Source organism: Myiozetetes cayanensis, unplaced genomic scaffold (assembly GCF_022539395.1).
Source record: "Myiozetetes cayanensis isolate MyiCay16 unplaced genomic scaffold, myiCay2020 scf5-8, whole genome shotgun sequence".
Taxonomy (NCBI): Eukaryota; Metazoa; Chordata; class Aves; order Passeriformes; family Tyrannidae; genus Myiozetetes; species Myiozetetes cayanensis.
The window spans coordinates 77,173,832-77,195,677 of record NW_026087742.1 but is presented as its reverse complement, the minus strand read 5'-3'; the positions used below and the strand labels follow the sequence as shown (position 1 = coordinate 77,195,677).

Below are 21,846 nucleotides of genomic sequence, written 5' to 3'. Positions count from 1 at the left end.
AGTAACCTGTGTGGAATTCTCCTTCCTCAACCTAACTTCTTTAAAATATTTTTAGAAGTTTTAGTGTCTACCTCACATTAGTGGTAAAAGTGTCTTTTAAAGGCCATGTGAGGTGAAAGGTCTATTATATGGGAAAACCGTATCTGGATACTGTCAGACTTTTATATTGAACTTGGCTGATTATTATATTAATTGAACTCATTAATAGTAATTTGTGTGTGTTCCTCATCTGTAACTTTTTTCAATTTGTCCACTAATAAGTCTTCTTTTTAGTTGTAACAGTTACCGTAGGTCTCCTGAGGAATCTTTATATAGTATGCCCACTTACTTACCTCTCTGATCTGTTTTTTTGAGATTTTCCAGACATTAGAGGTGAAACTATAAAAAGGAGAGATGATAGCTCTAGTTTGTTTCTCCACTAATTAGAGCAGTGTATCCAGATCCATGCTTGAAGAGTCAAATTTAGTGTCTTACCTGGTTATGAAAACACGTGCTTATTTATGAGATTCCTTTTATTAGTAATTTAATTAGAGTTTAGAACCAGTTCTGTCCACAGACCTTATGACAGAATTGAAAATGAAGATACCTAGTTATAAAGATTTAAAGTAGAATGAACACTAATCTTTTAATTATCGACCTGTCATGCCTGAAATGACTATACTTCAAGGCTATCTGTATGTTGAGAAAGTAGGATAAGAGTATGCCAGAATAGTCTCAAAGATCCAAATAAAACAGGTAGGAGAATCAGGAGCTTCTGTTCAATAAGCTGCAGTAAAATACATAAAATCAGAATGATGGGATGTTTTGGGTTAGAAGGGACCTTCAGAGATCATCTAGTTCAACCCTCCTGCATGGACAGAGACACTAGACTTTCACTAGACTAGGTTGCTCAAAGCCCCACCCACCCTGGCCTTGAAAACTTCCCATGAAGTGGGCGTTCACAACTTCTCTGGGCAACTTATTCTGGTGCCTCACCACCCTCACTGTGAAAAAAAAAATTCCTTCCTATGTACAATCGGAACCTACCCTCTGCCCACCTGGATGCCTGTATGCAGTAATGACAAAGAAGGGTGGAGAGTACAGAAGTGAGTTGCAGAAGGTGCAAGACCTTGTAGAATCATGTTGTAGTAGGAGGAACTGCTATGCAAAAATTCCACTGAGCTGCTAAAGCCGGTATAACCAAAGTGAGTTAATACTTTGAGTGCACTGCTCAAAAAACTTTTAATAGGAATTGATTTAGTTAACTGTTACAGCCCGGTTTAGAAGCTCCACACTTTACTGGGTGTTATGCTTTTATTTCAGTCTTCAAGAGATTTTGCTTACGCAGAGCCTTTTGATTCTTTGGTACCTCGAGTTCACATCTGGAATAAAACTACACATTTTTCTCTCAGAGATTTCTTTTAATTTGTTGAGAAAACAGGGGTTTTGGCAAAAAGGGTTTAACAGTAATAACATGCAACTTCACAAAAGCATTACGTGTTATTGACACTAACAAGTATTGCTATAGTAAGGGTATCTTTGTTACACCCAGCAAACACAAACTAAAGTGAATTAGCCTAGAGAAGAGGAGGCTCAGGGGTGACCTCATCACTCTCTACAACTACCTGAAGGAAGGTTGTAGCCAGGTGGGCATTGATCTCTTCTTCCAGGCAACCAGCAGTAGGACAAGAGGGCACGGTCTTAAGCTGTGCCAGGGGAGGTTTAGGTTGAATATTAGGAAAAAATTTTTTACAGAGATAGTAATCAGACACTGGAATGGGCTGCCCAGAGAGGTGGTGGATTCACTGTCCCTGGAGGTTTTTAAGATGAGACTGGATGTGGCACTGAGTGCCATGGTCTAGTAACCATGGTAGGGTTGGACTTGATGATCTCAGAGGTCTTTTCCAACCTGGTTGATTCTATGAAATACAGACAAGTTGTCCACAGGAGTAAAGGAAGGGAGATTAAGAGAAGAAAGAATAAAGGGAGAAAGAGAGGAGAGAGGCATATTTACCACTCTGGAGGTCACATCTTGACAGGTCAGGAGGGCAGAGGCAAGTGGGGAGGGAGACCCCATGCATGTATTTACAGACTCAGCCAAAGTCAGGGGTGCCACAGCCAATTAGAGGCTCTAGGGATGTGGTGTGGGCAGGCCACCAGGCAGCCCAATTGGCAGCCCAGCCACATGGCTTTTCCTGCCATGGGCTCTGCATGGTTGTACCATGTTGTCTGCAGGCCTAGGTCTAGCCTCACCCCTCCCTCGCCCCAGACAACATTGTTTATTCAACTCATCAGTCAAATAATCCAGTGGGATAGGAATTCAGTCTCTGACATTAACAACTGATAAGAGTAATTGTGTTCTATAAGTCTATTCAGAAGGCAACACTTTCTTTATAGGCAAAATTAACAAAGTGTTAGAAATATCTAATGAAAATTCAAATATGTTTGTATTAATAAACGTCTTGGTAATACTACACAGATTATATTTTTTAAATGTCCTACTTTTTGAAAATCTGCTATGTTCTTAGAGTAGTATAAATGTATCACTGTACAAAACTTCTAAATTCTCACTATCGTTTTAAAGAATCAGCTGCTGACTGATCATGGGCATAATCCACTGATGAAGAAAGTATTTGATGTATACCTCTGCTTCCTTCAAAAGAATCAGTCTGAAACAGCATTGAAAAATGTCTTCATTGCTCTAAGGGCACTTATTTATAAGGTAAGAAGTTTAAAAAATTTAATCTTCAAGTACTTGCACAGTTCTTTAGTTAACAATATACTACGTAAGAATTTAAGAACTAACATCCCAAATTAAAATTGTGAATAAGGACTGATCAACAACAGTGTGGAATACTCGTCCTTTGAATTACTGTAAAAATTGTTTTGTGTCATGAACTCTTGATTTTTTTCGTAACTCTTGATTTTTTCCACAGGTTGAGGATATGAATATATTTGTATCTTTCTTGACATTTTACCAAGACCTGAAGCTAGTTTTAGTGAATAACTTCTTTCTTTTCTTATTTTTCCTCAGTTTCCTTCTACATTTTATGAAGGTAGAGCTGATATGTGTTCTGCACTGTGCTACGAAATTCTCAAGTACTGCAATTCCAAACTGAGTTCAATTCGTACTGAAGCTTCACAGTTACTGTACTTCTTAATGAGGAATAACTTTGACTACACGGGGAAGAAGTCTTTTGTTAGAACACATCTGCAGGTTAGTATATTTTCTTTGTTTTTCTGGGTTTTTAAATATTGTGTTTGTAAATACTCAGTTGCATACCAGTGTGCAAAGCCCTGTCAGATAAAGACATAAAAGAAATTGTTAGGGGTTCAAGCAAGGCTGGTACTAAGAGTAAGAAGATGGCAATAAAAATATGTTCAGTACAAGGAAACACTTAAAAACAGTTGCATGATCCTGTGTTTCATAGGAAATAATTTTTATTTGTTCGTAGCAAATGTCCTGTTTTGTAGATGTTAATTTGATTGTTAAATGGAAGGAAAGGAATGCATCAACAAACATGTAAAAGTCTAAAAACAAATCATTGGAAACCTGTGTGTTCTGACAAAGCTGCGAACACTCGTTTGCCAGTTTAATGACCTCTGGCTGGTTTACCTGTCAGTCAGTCTCTAAAGCAAAGGATGCGTGTGCATTGAATTATACAAGTGCTGTTTTTGCTTGCCGATGTTGTTGTTCAAGTAATTGGAAAAAACCACCAAACATTACTTTATTTAAGAGAATAATTTTTCAATTAAAAAGAACAAAACATCCTTTGTAATTGCTTCCTAGGTACATCTCAAGGGTATTTCATGAAATATGCTCTAACAAGATATTTGTTTCTGTCAAGGTTATTATTTCAGTAAGCCAGCTAATTGCTGATGTTGTTGGAATTGGAGGAACTAGATTCCAGCAGTCTCTTTCCATCATCAATAATTGTGCCAATAACGACAGAATTATAAAGGTCTGTTTTTATTCTTATTTCCATACTGTGGAAGGATGCTTGAAGACTCTTTCACAGCATCTTTTGTGATTATGTCTTATCATTTTATTATGGAAAGAATAGGAAAAGATAGTAGTTAACCTAACTTTTCCATGTTTTAGCACACTACGTTCCCTTCTGACGTTAAGGATTTAACAAAACGGATTCGTACCGTGCTGATGGCTACAGCTCAGATGAAGGAGCATGAGAATGATCCAGAAATGCTTGTAGACCTCCAGTACAGCTTGGCAAAGTCTTACGCTAGTACACCTGAACTAAGGAAGACATGGTTAGACAGCATGGCAAGGATCCATGTTAAAAATGGAGATCTTTCAGAGGTAAGTTAAAAAACCAAAAAAACCCTAGTTTTAGATTTGTAATAAGCTTAAGCTTATCTTTTTACAAATTGAATGCACTATATGTAGTTGTTAGTGTGCAATGTAATAACTATTTGTAATAAATTTTAATTGTTACTAGATTAGTTTCAACAGCTGATAAATTTTTGTCCTACCCAGGTATATCTGAGAGTAATTTCTGATTATTAATGCAAGGAACGTGTTTAACTGGTGTAGCTGACGCGCTGCTAAGAATGGAATGCTCAATGCAAGCCATGGAAGACATAGGCCTTCTGTTTAAAAATGTCTTTGTTATTAGTTGCTAAAACACTTAAAGCCACTCCTTGAATTCCCCTCCAGTCGCCTTTATAGAATTAGCGTGATTCTATTACTGACTGCATACTAAAAGAACTCCTAATGTTCTGAAAATTGGCAAGTAACTTCTTGTGTTGTTTGAAAAAAGAAAGCTGTCTGATTCCACTGTGCTGTTAAAATATTTAATTCTAGCAAAGAGGGAAATTGGGATTTGGGACTTTTATATGTCTTTATGTAAGTTTTATATCAGGATACAGGTGAATTTTGTCTCTTTCTAGAATTTTGTTCCATCTGAAGGTAAATCTCTTCTTATGATACTACTGAATTTCATAAACATCTGTTAAAATTAGCAGCATGTAAGAAAGTAAATATCTCCAGGAAATAAAAGCTGCTATCTTCCTAACTCAAGTCTTAGTACTAGAATTTTCTTCTTCTATATGGTAGCAACACAGAAAGTGTATACAGTAGTCTGTTACTAGCTTGTCTTTTGAAGGGAACAACTTAAGCTTTCTCAGAAGACAAGCTCTTTTAGTCCTTTGCAGGTCTGTTTCTGATTTTTTGATTATATTAAAATCTTAGAATCTCTGACTGTGCAACTAGATGAGGTTCTCTGTAAATCACCAAGCTCAACCCTATACAAAGTATGTATTAGAATTTCTGGAAGATTCTTACATTTTTCCTTCACCTCCCTTGTCTGAGACTGTGCAGCCTCCATATGTAAACAGTTCAATTGATAATTACAGTTAGAGTAACCCATTGCTGAAAGCCAAAGCCTCTTTAGTAAAACGAGAATCTTGAATCTTTGTGGTTTTTGGTCCTTTCTGTGGAGAAAGGTGGCCAATGCCAACTTCATAAAACATCTCAAGTATCTGAAGATTTCTCTGTCCCTCTTCCTTTTCTTCTGTTGTCCAAACTACACCAACCACTTTCAATTCATAGATCAGATTTAAATTCATGGATAGATTCAAATTCCATTCATAATTCAGATTTCTTGGCTTTTGCTGCTTTCAAATGGTCTGTCACCAGTTTCTTCTACATTTTTCTAGGTCTGAAGCCAAAAGGCAGACAAAACAGGTTAGCAGAAGAACCACCAAATATTGACTAGAATAATTAATAGCATATGTGTTTCACATGAAATACATCCTAGGAATGGTGTATCTGTTTTTATTACAACATGATGTTCCTACATTGTAATTTGTGATCCATGATCACTCTTAGATTGTGTACTGCTGCCCATGTTATTGAGTGTTCTGGTAAAGAAGGAGTGAGTGCACATGCACAGTTATTGTTTTGCATAAATGAGGTGGAGAATTTTTACAGTAGTCATAGGACATCTCCTGCAAAGCAGTAAAAAGGAAATTGTCTTATTCTAGAGTTCTTCTTATAGATATTGTTTTAATAGTTCTGTTTCAATGCTATTTTATAAAATTACTGTTTCTGTTTTAGGCAGCAATGTGCTATGTCCATGTAGCAGCACTGGTTGCAGAATATCTCACACGAAAAGGTATGATTTTGAAACCTTACTTTATTGTGTGTATTTTCTTATTATAGTCTGGGAAAATCAATAGTTTTATCTGAGGAAGTTGTAGGTATTTCATTTCTCACCAAGGAAAAAATTCTGACCTAATTAGGTAGCTTAATCACATATTTAAGAGTATACCTGCATATCTAAGCATCAGCATTACAGATGAAGGCAAAGTAAAATTTTTAGGAATGTAAAAATTTTAATTTTACACCAGAACTGCTGATAGCTGAACTCAGATCCTTTCTAAGCAAACTTCACAGTGAATATTCTTGTTCAGCAAGCAGTCTCTCACTGCCTATAGGGAAACATGACATCGCAAGAGAAGTCAAAATAAATTTGTGCAAATTTTCAGGTGCTCAATCAGTGATACTAGCGCTCAGAATGCTTCACCTGTCTTGGTACTCTGTGCTAGCAGCTCTCTGTAAAAGCAGGTTCTGATGACTCTTGAGATAGGGTAGAAACCTGTCCTTCATCCATAGGATCAGAAGGGTTCTCAGTTAGAGATTTGAGAAAATAAAAGCTTATATGGATTTTGTTAAGAAAAATACATCTTTAGAAGAAAATTTCAGGAATCTGTTAAGACTGGTTATGATGTTGAGGTAGTGTTTTGGTTTTGTAGGCAAATTCATGTTTGCAGCTTTTTAGCTTTGCCTTTGCATGACAGTTGAAAATGAAGCAAAGTCACAAGTCTAAAAGATACCTTTTCTCCGTTCCTTTTGTGCTTCTTGCCAAATACTTGTTTAGTGTATAGGCTATCTCCTCTGCCCCAGTGATATCAGAAGCTTCTGAGACCAAATCTGGAATGAAGTTGCTTGTCAAAGTTACTATGTCCTCTTGGAAGCCTGATATTAACTGATAATTGGTGATAATGTGCATTTATTTGTGGGTCCTTTGGGTGATCTGCTATTTTTGTATACTGTCATATAAGACTTATTTCCACTCAATAATATAAAGGGTCAGACTTCTACCTGTGGTATTTCCAGGAGCCAAAAACCCCGTACATATGAGGCAATAGTTCAATAAAACTTCTGGTCAGACTCCTACCTGAGCAGAATGAATCTTTGTAGGAAGGAGCTGTGAGATAAATACATGCAAATCCTTGTGCTTCTGTACTATTTACTGATTGTTCTTGAGGCTTTAATTAATAGTTTCTGGTCAAAAATCCTGGTTTCTTAATTCAACATCTAATGTAATGAAAGAAGAGTTTAACAGCATGGATAAAAGGGATAGGTTTCATGTTGGAACATTCTATACTCCATTTTTGCTAACTATTTTATTTCACTAAAGGAAGTTAGATTGCTATTTTGTTAGGTTTATTCCTGCTTGTCTGTATCTGAATAATCTGGTTTGCCATCATTTTGTAAAGTTAATGTCAGTCCATTCATAGTGTTAAGACTGGAAAAATTGATATGCCAGGGTGTGTTCCTGTACACACTTCGAGCATGACCTCGTGGTAATTTGATTAAATACTGTAAGTTACTCTGACTGCCTTAGGCTCAGGGTGGAGTAGATTAGACTGAGGTTTTAGATAAAGTAGGAAGATTCAAACTGTTTATTTTGGTAGGTAAGAGTCCACATATTAACATTACTGGTTTCTTAAAACCTATTTATACATATAGAGTGATGTGAGGTCTTGTATTGTAATCATGCAGTGGGAGATTGATCTATTTGTTTATTTGTTTGTTTGTTTGGTGGTAGGTATATTTAAACATGGCTTCTGCCTTATCAAGAATCACAAAATGGCCCAATGTTATCCTGATGCATAAAAAGTAACTTTTTCTCTATTTCTTTTTCAATGCCAGGGATGTTTAGGCAAGGTTGTACTGCTTTCAGAGTAATCACACCAAATATAGATGAAGAGGCTTCGATGATGGAGGATGTTGGAATGCAAGATGTTCACTTCAATGAAGTAAGTAAACTTAAAAATGTTAGAATTGATGCACATGGAAGTGCTGGGCGTTTTTGCAAGTTTTATGTTTCAAACTGGAGACTGACTAATATGAGGGATATAATAATTGTTTTCTCAGCCACTGCATTTATCCTAAAACTGAAATAAAAAATACCTGTGAGGTGTGCCTGCTTTAGAGAATTTATGCATATATTTTAAATAAAGCTCTAGTACGTCAACTCAATAACACTTCTGGGAAAAAAGTAAACAAAATGGGGTTTTATGCTATTTGATTGGATGAACATTAATGTGTCTTATTTATTACAGTTAGCAAGAACTGTTGTCTTTTAAAACTAACTTTGATTTAGAGTGTTACTACACCAGCAATCATGAAAATGTATTTACTGTTTTTTGCTATTTACAGTTTCCCTAAGCAGTTATGCCATAACAATGGAAGTGGTTTTACTCACACCAGACTAGTGTTTTTTCTGGCTTAAGTTTCACGCCGTGTGTCTTTGCTGATCCATCTGTGCTAGTAAATTTTACTAGAAAGAAGGCTGTATAAAAATATATTTGAATAATCTTGCTCATGAAGAGCTACATTTACACTATGCTGGTATACTTGGTGGAAGAGAGGGGTGGCCCATTACTTGCAGTAGCTGTGTTGGTAAAATCCCTGGTATGTAAGCATAATTGCACAATAAAAATATTTTTCTTTTGTGTTTTAGTTAGTGTGCGGCGAAACTGTATGACAAAATTATTTGACTGTGCAAATGGTAGCTGTACTAACAGATTTGGGAGGAACAGATGAACGACCCAGTGGTTTAAGCCTGGGTTTAGGCCTAGGGTGCCAGTGTTTTTGCCCTAAGTTCTGCTACTATTGCTCTACAGCCACAGAAATTGTTGACTTGCCTTTTTCTGGGAAGGCAGGAGTTTTCATTACTTGAAATGAGAAATTTAGTGCTTTTTTCTTTCCAATGATAACCAATAGCAGATTGTTTTGTGGTTTGTGTTTTTTTAATTTATGTGCTAGTTTTTTAAATCACTGATTCTCCTGGTCCAGCATGGAATTTAGTATGTTACTCAAAGGAAAATGCAAGCTGCTTTAACTTAATGAAGAGTAGGAATTCTAGTGAGTACTGCTAATGGAAAGTTTAGTTTGAAATTCTCGTCAGTGTTTCCCTGCCAAACCATTTCTCAGAGTAAAATTCTTCTGTATTTTTTTTTAAGTTGGAATGTCTTTATTCTTTTTCTCATTAGTCAGTCCCTGCAAAAAGAATATACTGCTTTTTCTGGGTCATTGAACCCTACACAAATTTATTTCCATCTCTCAGTATTTCCTTGGAACAGAAGTAAGCCAAGAGTGAAATTATAAGCCTGTATAGCTTGCAGGAGGATCAAACCAAGCCAAATTTCATTTTTCGCTGCATGCAACCCTTTCTAAACTTAACCATGTAGTAATCTAACTGATTAAATATTGAAAAAACTTACTGTTTTTCAGATAACTTCTGAAAGTTATCTGAAATGTGGGAAGATTAATAATAGGAAAGAAGTAATAATAGTAATAAAGAGTAATAATAGGGAAGAACTGTTTGGGTTTAGTAGACTAAAAATCACAGATAAATTATGATTGTTAGTATTTTACAGAAGTAGTTCAAAAGAGGTAGTCTAGTTGCTTAAGGAATAGGAACATATTCATTTATGGAATGTTTCCTTAGTACATTCATATGTAAGCAGAACTGGATTTGTCTAAGAAAAAAATAATAAGACAGATCAATTGGGTACAGAAATCAGAAAGTCAAAACATATCTTTCAAGCTGTATTTTACTTCTGTCATATGGAATTCCTTTTTTAAAACTTGAGATTTCCCTGTTTGCTAGTTACTTAAAAGTTAAATCTCCAAAAGAGTAATTACTGCTATTGAGGGATCAGGGGAATCCCTTCTTGTTTCTAAAAGGGACAAAACATCTTTCATATTCTCCAGTTTATATAAAATCTTCCTAATTAAGTGAAATTTGTCTTAAAACTTCAGGTAGTTTCTCATTTAAAAAATTTAAAATTTTAGAATTCTTAATTTATTTCTCATTTTAAAATAATTTTCTCTCAGGCCAGGATTAACCTGACTCATTTCCTAAGCTAGCCAATTGAAAAAAACCAAAATTTAATTTTAGTGGGTTTTTTTGTTTGTTTTTGGTGGTGGTTTTTTTTACAAAGCTACTGTGTTCGTTTTGTTAAAGCAGTTGTTTACCTATGACAATCCATGAGAGGCTTTATTCTAACTTGCAGATGGGTAGATGAAAGAGCCTCACAGGAATGCAGTATCGTCTCAAAGTTGTACAAAGACGAGTGCAAAGCCTTGCACCTGCAGAGGAAAAAAAAAAGAGGCAAAAAATCAGTATGGGCTGAGCAGCAGCTCTGCAGAAGGACCTGGAAGTTCTGGTGGACAAGGGGTTGAATGTGAATCATTGGTGTGGCTTTGTGGAAACAAAACAGCTGCATGCTGCATTGTATTAGAGAGAGGATTGAGTCAAGAAGCTGAGGGAGGTGGGGTTTTTCCCTTTTACTCGGTATTTTTGAAACCCCATCTCCAATCTTGTGTCTAGCACTGACCCCCAAAAGTCAAGAGAGGTGTCAACAAACTGGAAAAAATCCAACTCCTAAGGTGGTTAGTAGAAGAATGAGACTATTCCAAGAGGTGCACCATTAAAAAGCAAGAGGCTGTTCTCACAGGTTACAAGGGAAACTAATATGGAAAAATACTTTTCCCATGGGAATGGATAAGCATGGAAACAGGTGGCTCAGAAATGTGTTCTTTTTCTCCCTCCTATCAGCTCTGCCTCTTGAAGCTTTTGCTCTTTATGTGAAAACAAAATTTTACTGCTTTGCTACATTTGGGTGCCCTCTGGTGTCTGATTTAAGACTCGTGTCATAAAACAGTGTGGACATCCCTTGTGGTCCAGCAGTGACTCTGGTCCTTCAGCTTCCCACCACTTGGGTTGCTGAGGATGGGGACACTGGGGAGTCTGTGCCCCCCTGTAATGACTGGGGGAAAGGAGGAGATGTTTTAGGCTCTGTTGTAGCACACGGATAAGGGTAGCATTTTTTCAGTCTAATTTATGCTTTCAATATTAAAGTTGACTTTTCATAGTGATGTCTTTATGCTATCTTAGTCCCCTACCAAAGGGAGGCAATGGAATAGAGTAGCATTAGATCCTTCCTAAGGATTAAAGGAGTTACTTCCAGCTTCTGGCTTCACCACTGTGATGTAAGAATGGTACAAGAAGGTCTCAAGAGTATCTAAAAGAAAAATGCTGTCTGTGGTAAATATAAAGATTACATATGTACACTCAGCCCCTTCTGTCTTGTTTTGTTTCCTTTGCAATTTTTGCCAAAATAATTTAAATCACTGATGTGTAGATAATAATTGTGAGGCAAGATCTCCCTTTTCACTGGGAATGACTTTGATAGAATTATTTGCTGTGCTTTTCATGAATACTGAATTGGTTTACATTTTCAAATGTGTGTCCAAATATAGGATGTGCTGATGGAATTGTTGGAGCAGTGTGCTGATGGACTCTGGAAGGCAGAACGCTATGAACTCATTGCTGACATATATAAACTTATAATTCCCATTTATGAAAAACGGAGAGATTTTGAGGTACTGAAGTAGTCATAAGTAAATCTAAGCAAGAAAAAAAATCCTGAATTTTCTAGTCGTAACTGCATGATGCCTTGGACATCACAGAGCAAGACTATTAAAATTGTAACTGAAATTTAAATGTGTTGATATTTTTGTTTTCATTTTAAATAATTAAAAATGTTTTTCTTTAAGTAGAAATAATTAAAAATTTCTCTTGCATATTGTCATTCTGATACAAGTGCTAAAGCTATTACTGCCATTCAATAAAACAATGTTTTCAGTTGTTACTAACTACAAGGACATAATTTATTGTTGTTTTAAGATAGCAAAGTTCTGCGTTACTCTTTTACCTTGTTATTGTTTTGTTTTATTTTTAGAGGCTTGCTCATTTATATGACACTCTTCATCGGGCATACAGTAAAGTTACAGAAGTTATGCATACAGGCAAGAGACTGCTGGGAACTTATTTCAGGGTAGCATTCTTTGGACAAGTGAGTATAACTTACTTTCATTAGTCTGCTCTGTACAGTAAGAAAAACCTGAATTTATTTCACAAGGTATACTATTTCATCACCTGTATTGATACCATGACATGAAAAGCACAAGAAATGTGTTCTTGTACGAACGCCATCGATAATTTATTTCAAAACATTTATCAATTCCGATAAAATTCTTATTATTTTCCTCAGTAAATTTTTTGCCTTTTTTCCTTTCTCTTCTTTTGTTTACTACCTTAAGGCAGCGGTAAGTTTTCTATAATGTCAGTTCTTAGCAATGTATTGACTTAATGTCTGTAGTGCTACAGTGTGGTTTGCAAGGCTGCTTCTTAGATTGGTATGCATTAATAGCCATTGCAATTCAGAAAATAACATTATGTTCCATTTAGAGAGCAGATCACTCTTTTCTATGCATCAATATTGCATGCTTCAAACCAAAGTTCTGGCTGTGTATTGGACAGCTTCACGTCCTCTAATATATGTCTAGAATGCCTCTGTATCTGTATGGTATCACGCAGTATCAAATAATACACTTTCTACATGCGTAGCCGAGTTGCTTAATTGTTCAGCTGAGCATGGAGAATTGTAAAATACTCTGAGCAGTATAACTTCACATGTATTCTGTTGTCTTTTATGACTTTATAGCAATACCAGTTTACAGACAGTGAAACAGATGTTGAGGTAATTACAGTAACTGCTTACAAAGCAAGCAATGCAGTAAGAACTACTGCATTTCACCTTAGTTTGGTGTGGGTATTTTTGTCAATCTAGCCTGTGTTTATACATGATATGTTGTGCTTTTCTATTTTGTCTGTTTCGCTTATGACAAAAATATTTGTTTTCTGGTTTCAAACATGAACTCAGACATGGCTTGTTGTTTTAAACCAATGACCTGTTTCACTTTCCATGTACGCTATTGTACATTTAGTTACAGGTTTAAAACCTTATGTAATAAAATAAAGAAGTATCTACCAATATAGTACAACATAAAATTAAGATATTTGCATAACTAAATTTCATTTTCTGGAATTAATTTTGTGTTACTGCATAAGGAAAATTTTTTTAATGTAAACTATTGCCAAAATACTTGTGAATCAGATAGTGCTGTTGGGCAAGATTTCTGCTATGGTGAGTGAAACAGTGCTGCAAGTTCACTTTTAAATAAAAGTGAAGGAAACTTATCTCAAAGGCTTGGCACACCATAAGACTGCAACAAACTTTAAAAAAAATTAAACTCTGTGTTTCCATTATCTTTCACTCATGTTGTAGTAGAGACTTACATTTTTCTGTTGTTTTTTTTTGTTCTCTTAAGAAAACTTTTTACTTAGATTTTATTTTCTCTTTATTTACATTTGCTTGAATACTGATGTTATATGTTTGTATTTCCTTTGAACGCTCACATTATGTCCATCTCAATCGTTGCCCTAAATGTTTTTTCCCCAAAGATTTTGATTACTTCATTTTTTACAGGGTTTCTTTGAGGATGAAGATGGAAAGGAATATATCTATAAAGAGCCTAAACTCACACCTCTTTCAGAAATTTCCCAAAGACTCCAAAAACTCTACTCCGACAAATTTGGATCTGAAAATGTCAAAATGATTCAGGATTCTGGCAAAGTATGATCTTTATTCTCTCTAAAAAATTCTAATATATTACTTTCAGTAATTCACTTGAAATGCTGTGGGATCACTGTCTCTTGCTTGTTTGACACACAAGCATACACGTCTAAAAACTCTGCTGTTTGAAAGGCATGACAGAAATATTATCTCCTACTACGGTTGCCTTATAGAACAACCAAAAAGCTTAATTTCTAGAGTGTTACCTCTCAAAACAGTAATTGTATATTAGAACAAATTTGGATTATGATCATATTCTGTGTTAACTTCAGCTATATTTCTTGCCCATTCATGCACAGTCATTCTTTGGAAATGTTTCCCTTGTTACACCTCAACCTCGGACTTTATGGTGATTTTTACCTCAACCTGAGACTTTATTTTCTCTTAATATAATTTTCTGGCTCTTTTGGTTCTTTATTCTACCAGTAAGACCAAAACTTTCTGTGCCTCTTTGCCTGAGAGTGCAGCATTGGTGGGCATTTCAATATTGAAACTTTAAAGGGAGAGGAGAACTTAATACAAGGACTAGGTTTAGTGATCATGAGTGATTTAAAAAAAAAAAAACACAAAAAATAAACCAAAACCAACAAAAAATCCACAATGTGTTGTAATGCATCTAGTTGCCTTGTCTTCCTAATAGTTAAAAACTGAAAGCCAAAAAACCCTGTGAAGGCATGAAGATTTCCTATATTTTCAACCATTTAAAGGTTAAAAGACCAAATTTAATTTCTGAAAGTTGTGTAACTACTAGTAAATCCAGTTTATTCACAATGTAGCTATTTGATTTTTTTTTGATCCTGTTTTTAAGGTAAATCCTAAGGATTTAGATTCAAAATATGCATATATTCAAGTTACGCATGTAGTTCCATACTTTGAAGAAAAAGAGTTGCAAGAAAGAAAAACAGATTTTGAAAGGACTCATAACATTCGTCGCTTCATGTTTGAGATGCCTTTTACTCAAGCTGGCAAAAGACAAGGAGGAGTAGAAGAACAGTGTAAGCGACGGACTATTTTGACAGGTACTGATTGAATGGAATGCTTTGACGGAAGCATTAAATGCATCAAATGGTCTAATTCTGTTCTGTATAGGTTTTTCCATTTCACTTAATAAAGTTCTTTATAGCTTTCAGCTAAAATCCTTTTCATATTTTTAGCCGTAACTGGGTTTTTCGGATTGGTTTCTTCAGTGGAGAATCCTCAAAATTACTGTCTTTTTTTCCTTAAGTTTCAGGAATTGTGAATCTGGAGTCTAGCTTTCCTTGTTCTTAGAAAAATACTATTTTGTGTTTTGTCCCTGTTAAGTGTGAGTTTCTGTATTAATATAGTTGTAAAAACAAATAAGTGACTTTATAATGTTAGCTGTCCATGGCCAGTACTTGTGAGGAAATAGTAAATACAGCTTTGCTATTTCTGCTCTTTGCTGATTCTTCTCTTATTGAGATATGTGAATGATAAGCAATGCTTTTTACAGTTCTCATATGAATTAAGTTCCAATGGTTTATTTCTTTGTTTGTTCATAGCAGTAATACCATGATCTTTGCTGTAATGAATGTAAAGGTGTGCATATTTACATTTTCAATGTTTTGTGTCCCTGTACATTAGTATTTCTAATTATATGTTATAATATATAGGTTATTAAATTGGGCAACTAATTACATCAAAATGAGATTTTAGCATAAGATTCTCTCAAAACACACCTTATTCAAAAACCTTTCCCTAACTGTAGTAAACTTGTTTCCACCCATAGCTATACACTGTTTCCCATATGTGAAAAAGCGCATTCCGGTTATGTACCAGCACCATACTGATCTAAACCCAATTGAAGTAGCCATCGATGAAATGAGTAAAAAAGTTGCAGAACTCAGGCAGCTTTGCTCTTCAACTGAAGTAGATATGATCAAATTGCAGCTGAAACTACAGGGAAGTGTCAGTGTTCAGGTAAGACCTTTGCCATGCAGCTGTTTCATTTGCTTCTGTCCCTGAAAAATTATATAAGTAGGATTTTATAATTCGTTTGTATTCGATATGTTTAAGAATGTCCTAAATGAGAAATATTCTCATTGTTTGCGGTTATTTCCTGAATAGGAAAAACACTGAAAGTCATCTCTGGAATCTGTTGCAGTCTGAGCCCCACCAGGTTTTGGTGTAAAGCTGAAACTACAACAAAATAGTGGATGAATAGGAGTATGAATGAACATATTTGGCCTAGCTGTAGGTCTGCCCACAGTAGGTCCAAGATGTTTTGTTAAGATCCCTGTGGAGAAAGAGAGTGACAAAATATAGGAGGAAGTTAGTAGCAGAAAATCTCACTGTGCAACATTTCTTTTTGCCTAAGGCAAGCAAGAACTGAGCATATAAAGAAACCATCAGGCTCCCCAAAATAGAGTTCATGGTTTTAAAAACCAGTAATTTTTAAATGTTTTTAAAAAACAATGTTTTTAAAACAATAGTTTTAATATATACAAATCAATACGGTGGGGATCTTCAGAATGCAGTGACAAAAGTGCCACTCTATTATTTTTAACTGATTCAAAACAAAGGAACTGTAAGCACAGTCATCTGAAATGAACAGTTTCCATGTTGAACAGAAAAGAGAAAAAAACAAGCCAAGATTTCAGAATCAGCAAGTTGTCAGGCTAGTGTTTGGGATAAGAAGGGAAGGGCTCTTACTGTTACTGTAAAGGAATAATAGAGATGAGTCAGAACTCACTGAATCCACTTTTCATGTAGCTGCCATAAGAGCGCAATTAAACATCTATGAATTATTGCAGAATTTTCAGCTTGAAAACTCTTTTTAATAGATAAGCAGACCAAACCGTATTAGATTTAGCTCATTTTCACACCCTAATTTTGCAAGCAAAGATGACAGCTGGGCAGTATCTGCAGTTACTTTGCCACATCACTGAAGTAGTTTCTTTGTGCCAGGACAGGTTCTTACAGATTACTGGAGGGACCACTCCTGCTCTTATGTTTCAATTCTAGCAGTTTTCTTGGTTTAGAAGTCCAGCTTTTTTGAAATCAGTGTGTTCTCATAAGAAAATAAAATCCGATAGACACCTGCAGTACCTGTTATTTCTAAGACAATGTCAGATAACTGAGTATTTTTTAATTCTTGTTCTTTTTAGGTTAATGCTGGTCCATTAGCATATGCAAGAGCTTTCTTAGATGACACAAACACTAAGAGATATCCAGACAATAAAGTAAAGCTACTAAAGGAAGTTTTTAGGTATGGTGTGGTAGGTTTGCCTTTTTTGGGGGTGAGGGAAAGGGAAGAAAAAGCTTACATTTCTTTCTAGACTCATACCATAAGAATTTTTTTTAAAACTTTTAACTTTTATAGTGTTCTGCTTGCATTAAAACATACTTTAAACTGACATTTTAAATCGATATTTTGGATTTCTGATTGAGAACTTCTTTATTTTCTCTAAATCAGGCAATTTGTTGAAGCCTGTGGCCATGCTCTGGGTATAAATGAACGACTTATAAAGGAAGACCAGTTGGAATATCAAGAAGAAATGAAGGCCAACTACAGAGAAATGGCAAAAGAGCTTTCTGAAATAATGCATGAACAAGTATGTGCTGAAATTAAGTTATACATACCATCATTCAGAATGTAACTGTAGTGTGAAAGCAATAGGAAATAATGTATGTAATGCTTTATACAAAAGGATTGTTTCCCTTTTTTTCTTTCTACTGGAGAATAAGCATGTCGCGAAATTGTGGACCTTATTTTTTTTTTTCTGTTTGTGAGTTTTCTTGGCACCAGCCTGTTTTTGTAGGCAAGGAAAACTACAGTAAAGATAACTCAAATTTAATTAAATTCATATGTGTGGTTGCAGAGGTCTCTATTCCGTGACCCAAAAAGCTAATTTTAATCTATACTTCCTGGTAACTGTAGGGGGATTTGATCTGAAAACTTAGCCTTTTTCATTAGATTTTGGAGATATAAACAATTACTTTTGCAACAGAGTTACATCTTTCAAGAGGTATTTCAGTACATTTTCTTGAGGAAAGCCCACTACTGACAAGCTAAAGATATGAGAGAAGGAAAAGCAGAACTCTTGTGTAGTGAGATGTAGGACCTTGTATCTGGGTGCTGTAGTAGAAATGTCTCCTGACTTCAAAGGCAAAGATATTACTTCCAGGAGGACAGGAAGGGCTGAAGTTTCGTGCTTGATCCCTGCCTTCTTGACATTTTTATTCATCACTTCAGGTTCCTTCTCTTTCGTCCACTGTTCTTTGTATAACCTTTTTTCCAGAGCCATGGAATGGTTCATAGTTCTTAACCCTCAAGACCTGCAGTTCTGACCCACAAGAAATAACTGTGTTTTCTGATAATATTTTACCTTTCAAACGTAAGTCTATAAGACTTCCTTAGATGTATGACCACAGAATCTTATAGATATAGAAATAATAATAGAAACTTTTCTTAGTCTAAGAACCAGTGCATCCTAATCTGCACAATTGGTTGATAGAAGTAGGAGCTCTCAGTTTCTCTTGTCCATACAAAAAAAGAAACTATAGGCTTTACTCAGAAATCAAACTGTACAGGAGAAGTCAAACTTAAGACCTGCCTGATGCCTTCAGTCTATCTGACATTTAAACATGCTGGTAATTTTCCAGCTTTTTTTTTTCAGGATAGCATCCTTTAGATGTTCAGTGACTTTATCCATTTACTATTTTTTGACGTCTCTAAATTACTCTATTATTATCTAAGAAATACTTGCTCAGAAATCTAGTCAACTTGGTGAAATAACAGCTTGTCTGTAGGATTGTCTAAGAGAGATTTACCTTTATTCTGCCCTTGCTTAGATGGTCTCCAAAACTTCTATGGCAACATTTTTCTGTTCAGAAATGCGCAGCTTTTCTAAAGTTCACTTCACATGCTTTCTTGCTCTTTGTTATTTCCTGGCATGATTTTCTCAGGTACTCTGCTATGAGTAGCTCTGTGATACGTTATCATTATGATGAAGCACATGAATACGGCAAGGTCTTAGGCTTTATTTTCATTCTCCTGTTTTGATAACCTGTCACAGAGAAGAGCTTGTGACAAAACTAACTCTTTTTAACCCCAAATGATAGAGAATACTGTGAAACAAAGTTAATAGGAAGTGATACTGTATTTCCAGAATTCATATGGTTGGGTTTTATTTCATATTCATGTAGAAGAAAACAGTTTTGAAAGATGCACAAAATAGAAAAAGAGATTGCTTAGCTGACAATAATGGGACAGTTTGACTGTATTTCAATGTGATTTATTGAAAAGCAGGAAGCAGAGGAGGGTTCTAGAAAGGAGGATAACTGACTGGAAAGATGATTAAGATGAACAAAGTACATAAGAGAATTAGGCAGCTGTACAGAATACCCTTTTTGAAGAGAGAGGCAAGTGTTTTGGTCAAAAAATTTGATGATAAAGGCGAGATTAGCATTCCTCTGGCATAGGAAAAAGTAAAAAAATACAGTGACGATTTGTATACAAGAAAAAAATACTCTGAAGTCAGTGCTACATTTGGATGTTTAAAAAATGCTGAAGTGTATGAATTTCCAAAGATTGATGATAAGAAAAAACATGTAATTCCTGAAACTTCAGGAGTAAATCACATTGCCCCTTATTCTCTTTGTTTACCTTTAGAAAGACAACTGATATATATAAGATAGGGTGAGCACAATATGAAAGTACATCACTGACTGCAGTAATGTGTACTATTAGCCTACCACTGTGTTCTTTTTATACAAATGTAATTAGTTGTAAATAATTAAAATATGCAATGCTGTTGATGGTTTTGGGTTTTTTGGGTTTTGTCGTTTGCTTTTTTTTAAAATTAGACTCCCCTGAAGTAACTAATTTTAAAAACTCCCCTGAAGGCTTAGAAACATCAGGTTCTTTCACTGAAATCTTGAAAAATGTCATCTTTATGTGCCTGCCTATTGCTGTTCTGGGAAAAATAGCTTTGCAGTGTTTGTTCTAATGTCATTGAGTAAACCATTGGCTGTATTGCAACACTGGGTTTTTAACAACTGCAGATGTTTCGTTCTAAAATATATGTAAAAGAATCTTAACAGATTTTTCTTTTTTTTTCCTCTTCTGCTGCTTGCCAATATGATCAGATGGGATGGTAATTAGTTTTCTCTACTTCTATTCTCTTAGTTTGTCTAATAATTCCTTTTTAAATTTTTTTTACAGTATTTCCAATCATAGCATCAATATGTTTATAGCTGTTAAGCATAAAGTCTTTTTGGTGCTCAGGTAGCTTTCTGTAAGAAAGAAATGCTCAAATCATACCTCTAAGAATAAAAAAAGGAAAACTAAAAAAGAGGAGAAAGTGAGCTTGTCGTCAGTGTGAACCTCCTTCTGAAAGTTAAAAGGAGGAATGAGAGAAAATACCTAATTGTCCTCTACAGAGGATAATGTAATATCTAAATTAGAAGAACTGATATTGGAGAAATAACTACTGCCCCTGCCTAGGAGAGGATGACTGAATAGAGTAACCAGCCTTAAGAAGTTCTGTGCAGTTGAGAAGGTACTGGGAGGTTGAGTTGATAAGCAGCACATCACGAAATCGATCAGCTGTTTTATAAATGCTTGTCTCATTTTGTAACATTTTGGTAAATACGTGTTTTTCCTTTTAAGATTACTCCAGTTGAAGAAAAGGCCAGTGTCATGCCTAACTCGCTACACATTTTCAACGCCATAAGTGGGACTCCGACAAGCACAACAGTTCATGGGATGCCCAGTTCTTCTTCAGTTGCATGATTGTTTTGTAAGGGGAAGTATGTTCGTTTCTTTCGGAGTTTGTGGATTTGCTTCATTGTGTGCAAACTCAGGATGATCTCGAAGCTAAATGTTGGGCACGTGCAAGCTGCATAATTCATACGAATGTCTGAGCACACTTAGCAAATAGCAGTTACTGGTAGTAGTCTTTTAGGGTAAGAGAGGCGCACATATATTTTTTAATCTTGCTGGTGAAATTTAAAAGTGTTCACAATGTCACTGCGGAAGTGCGTGTTGGAAAATTATAAAGTTGAAGTTAGCTTCTGTTTTTCATTAGAAAGTATTATTAAAATGATTTGCACATTACAAAAAAAGTGTTGTGGGATGTAATTTTGCAGATATGTAACATTCAGGTGTTCTTTTTGTGTATGGCACATAGAGATTCCTAGTACAAGAACTATTTTGGGGCTTGACAGAGACACTAGTTTTTGGGGTTTAATGGAACTGACAATAGTAGTTTTTGTACCATTTGGCAAATTGTTGTGCTTTATTTTATACCTTGTTGCATTTTGGAGGTATGTGAGCTTAGATCTTACTCAACAACTAAATACAACCAAAGGTCTGTATTAATTAACGCTGAATTATACTACAGTATCAATAGTAGTAAATTGTTATGTACATATTGTTTGTTAATACAGTCCATACAGTCTGTACATAAATGTATTACATTTCTAATAATTTTTTTAATATTCATACCAGCTCTTACCATTCTGCTTTCAGTTTATTTTGAAAATCTGCTCATTCCAAGTATATGCAGACTTTACAGTTCATTTATTCCTGTATATAAATAAGTGCAATATAAAGATGTATACAGTCTTTGCTATGTTAGGTTTATATGCAGTTATTAAAAGAAAAAAAAACCTTTTTGCCAAAGCAATGGAGTATGTAATTGGTAATCATGGTTACTGTGGTAAATGGTGGTATAATTTAAAGCTTTTTCCATATTCTTATTCTTTTAAGACATTAATTTAGTAATTTTATATTTGGGGGAAATAAAGGTTTTTAATTTTATTTAACTGGAAGCACTGTCCTGCTGTAATTAAACATTCTGTATTACATCTATATTAAAAGGAAAAAGGTAGTTACTTTTCTCACTGTGTGCTCTGGTTTTTAATTTTAGATTTATCCCTGACATTTGGGAAATATGAAAGCTTGATCCAAAAAAAATGGCTTTTTGCAACTTGAATATGAGATGAGATGCAGACACTTCTAGGGTTTACTTCATATTCTTTGTCAATAAAGGGAATTTAGGTTATTACTTGAGACATCAGTTTTGAGTCCATCACGTTTGACACAAG

At 35.2% G+C, this 21,846-nt stretch overlaps 1 protein-coding gene across 19 annotated transcripts in view; it reads left to right on the top strand.

Moving 5' to 3' along the window:
• DOCK9 (dedicator of cytokinesis 9) overlaps nucleotides 1-21,639 on the top strand; it is a 114,514-nt gene extending 92,875 nt beyond the window's left edge. For 14 of the 19 annotated variants that reach the window (XM_050332691.1, XM_050332689.1, XM_050332685.1 and 11 more), the window contains 14 exons: nucleotides 2,564-2,701; nucleotides 3,014-3,196; nucleotides 3,828-3,941; nucleotides 4,082-4,297; nucleotides 6,056-6,113; nucleotides 7,937-8,043; nucleotides 11,558-11,680; nucleotides 12,040-12,153; nucleotides 13,630-13,776; nucleotides 14,585-14,795; nucleotides 15,524-15,714; nucleotides 16,902-17,002; nucleotides 17,210-17,348; nucleotides 20,408-21,639. In XM_050332691.1, coding sequence (XP_050188648.1) covers nucleotides 2,564-2,701; nucleotides 3,014-3,196; nucleotides 3,828-3,941; nucleotides 4,082-4,297; nucleotides 6,056-6,113; nucleotides 7,937-8,043; nucleotides 11,558-11,680; nucleotides 12,040-12,153; nucleotides 13,630-13,776; nucleotides 14,585-14,795; nucleotides 15,524-15,714; nucleotides 16,902-17,002; nucleotides 17,210-17,348; nucleotides 20,408-20,530 — 1,965 coding nt within the window. In that variant the 3' untranslated portion in view covers nucleotides 20,531-21,639. Of the gene's footprint in view, nucleotides 1-2,563; nucleotides 2,702-3,013; nucleotides 3,197-3,827; nucleotides 3,942-4,081; nucleotides 4,298-6,055; nucleotides 6,114-7,936; nucleotides 8,044-11,557; nucleotides 11,681-12,039; nucleotides 12,154-12,400; nucleotides 12,841-13,629; nucleotides 13,777-14,584; nucleotides 14,796-15,523; nucleotides 15,715-16,901; nucleotides 17,003-17,209; nucleotides 17,349-20,407 lie in introns of those variants that run through there. The other 5 variants (XM_050332699.1, XM_050332694.1, XM_050332695.1 and 2 more) reach the window with 3 other exon arrangements.
• The last annotated feature ends 207 nt before the right edge of the window (nucleotides 21,640-21,846 follow it).